Source organism: Bombina bombina, chromosome 9, assembly GCF_027579735.1.
Source record: "Bombina bombina isolate aBomBom1 chromosome 9, aBomBom1.pri, whole genome shotgun sequence".
Classification (NCBI taxonomy): domain Eukaryota; kingdom Metazoa; phylum Chordata; class Amphibia; order Anura; family Bombinatoridae; genus Bombina; species Bombina bombina.
In genome coordinates, this window is record NC_069507.1 from 142,084,945 (window position 1) to 142,087,444 (window position 2,500).

The window sequence follows — 2,500 nt, forward strand, 5'->3', positions numbered from 1 at the left end:
CCTCTCTCTCTCTCTCTTTCTCTCACCTTCTCCCTCTTTTTCTTTCTCTCTCTCTCTCTTACTATCTCTCTCTCCCCCTCTCGCTCTCTTTCTCTCACCTTCTATATCTCTCTCTTATTCTCTCTCTATTACTATCTTTCTCTCCCCCCTCTCTCTCTCTCTCTCTCTCTCTCTCTCTCTCTCTCTCTCTCTCACATTCTATCTCTCTTACTATCTTTCTCTCCCTCCTCTCTGTCTCCCCCCCCTCTCTCTCTTTCTCTCACCTTCTGTATCTCTCTCTTTTTCTCTCTCTTTTTCTCTCTCTATTACTATCTTTATTTCTCTTTCTCTCACCTTCTCTCTCTCTCTTACTATCTTTCTCCCCCCTCTCTCTCTTTCTTTCTCTCTCTCTCATCATCTCAGAAGTTGTAACAGGACATAAACTATATGGCATTTATTGTGCTAGGGAAGCAACTGAGTTATATATTTTATTCTTTCTTTCTTTATCTCAGAAGTTATTGTGCTATGGAAGCAACTAAGTTATACATTTTTATGATCTCTCTCTCTCTCTCTCTCTCTCTCTCTCTCACACACACTCACACTCACACACAAACTCATGTGTGTTTATTTGCAGTTGAATATGCTGACATTTTTCCCCCTGTACCTCTTTATATGTAAATCTTCTGTAGAATCAGTTGGACCTATAATATATTATATATCATTATCTAATTTGCAGGTAAACCTCTCCTATGGAGCCCTTTCATACAGAGACCACTACATAAAAGGAAAGGTGGCCAAGTGCGGTTTTCAAACGATCAGACCATTGAATTGGAAAAAAAATTTGAAACACAGAAATACCTCTCACCCCCAGAGAGGAAAAGGCTGGCAAAAATGCTGCAACTAAGTGAGAGACAGGTAAAAACCACAAGAAATAGCACCCATGCAGGAAACTATAGGGTTACAGGGGAGGCTGAGTGGATGGAGATTATCATCCTATAGACAAATTGGTATAATAATAGTTTGCAGCAAAGATCACGTGTTTTACAATATATGTTTTATTTCATTATTTTATGTGACTGTGTCTGTATAAATACAACATGAAAAATACAGTATAGATGCTCGGAAGGACTTTTTTTTCTAAACCTTTATACAATCCATGACTTCAATGTCTGTACATTTCATATTTTATTATGACATATTTGAGATTTTAATGTAGTCTGAATTATCATAGATTTAACTATACACGTTATACGTTATAATTACGTTTTCATTAAAGGGACAGTCTTGTCAAAATTAAACTTTCATGATTCAGATAGGGCATGCAATTGTAAACAACTTTACTTGTATCATTACATTTGCTTTGTTCCCTTGGTGGTATTTTTGAAAAGCTAAACCTAGGTAGGCTCAAACTGATTTCTAAACCGTTGAAACCGCCTCTAGCTCAGAGCATTTTGAAAGCTTTTCACAATTAGACAGTACTAGTGTCATATAGATACCATTGTGCTCACTCCCGTGCAGTTATTTATGAGTCTGCACTGGTTGGCTAAACTGCATGTCTGTCAAAAGCACTGAGGTAAGGGGGCAGTCTGCAGAGGCTTAGATACAAGGTAATCACAGAGGTAAAATGTATATAAATATAAACGTGTTGGTTATGCAAAACTGGGGAATTTGTAATAAAGTGATTATCTTTTTAAACAATACAAATTCTGGTGTAGACTGTCCCTTTAACTAAGTTAATGTTCATTTTATAATATAACGATTTTAAAATATTTCCCAATAAGTAAATCTGCTATTCTTTAGGATATTTAAACCTATTTAGAATATTTGCTCTTTTATTTTTTATGCATTTTCATTGTATTTTTTATTTGATTGCAATTTTAAATGACAATTTAAATGTAGAATTTTAACACAGTACCTCTTCGCCATATTTATGAAAGTTTGAATTTAATTAATAAACATTGCCTGCCTAGGCTTCCAAAATCTCATCTGATCTAATCTTTCCGCAGGTCAAAACCTGGTTTCAGAACAGAAGAGCCAAATGGAGACGCTTGAAACAGGTAGAACAAATAGTTCAGTTTCTATAGAGATAGTCATTTTAATCTACTTATCTTTTAATGTGATCACCTATTTCAGGTTGTATGCCAAAGTCATTTGGATGGCTGTTTAAACTCTTCAGCTTGATTATTAAAGCAAATAGTCTTGCATGAAACCAGAAGGGGAATTATTCAAGCAACACTAAAGTTAAAAGCTTTGAAATAATTGCTGGTATATGTAATGATTTTTCTAGTCTGCACACTGGCAATTACAAAACGGTACTAATTTTGGTGTCAGTCCATATTCAGTTGATCTAATTCTTGCAGCAGAGATGAACTTAATTTTGGTGCAATGCTCTGCCAAAACATTTATACAAAACTTAATTAAAACAAGTAGATAAAATACTGTGAAATTTTAAATACCTCTCAATTTACACATCCTTTTCATAATTCAATATTACTTAATAAAATGTCTAGACGAAATCACA

At 34.7% G+C, this 2,500-nt stretch overlaps 1 protein-coding gene across 1 annotated transcript in view; it reads left to right on the forward strand.

Moving 5' to 3' along the window:
* Positions 1–2,500, forward strand: part of HHEX (hematopoietically expressed homeobox) — an 8,840-nt gene that overhangs the window by 4,092 nt on the left and 2,248 nt on the right. The window contains exons 2-3 of the mRNA XM_053692416.1: positions 716–894; positions 1,986–2,036. Coding sequence (XP_053548391.1) covers positions 716–894; positions 1,986–2,036 — 230 coding nt within the window. The remainder of the gene's footprint in view (positions 1–715; positions 895–1,985; positions 2,037–2,500) is intronic.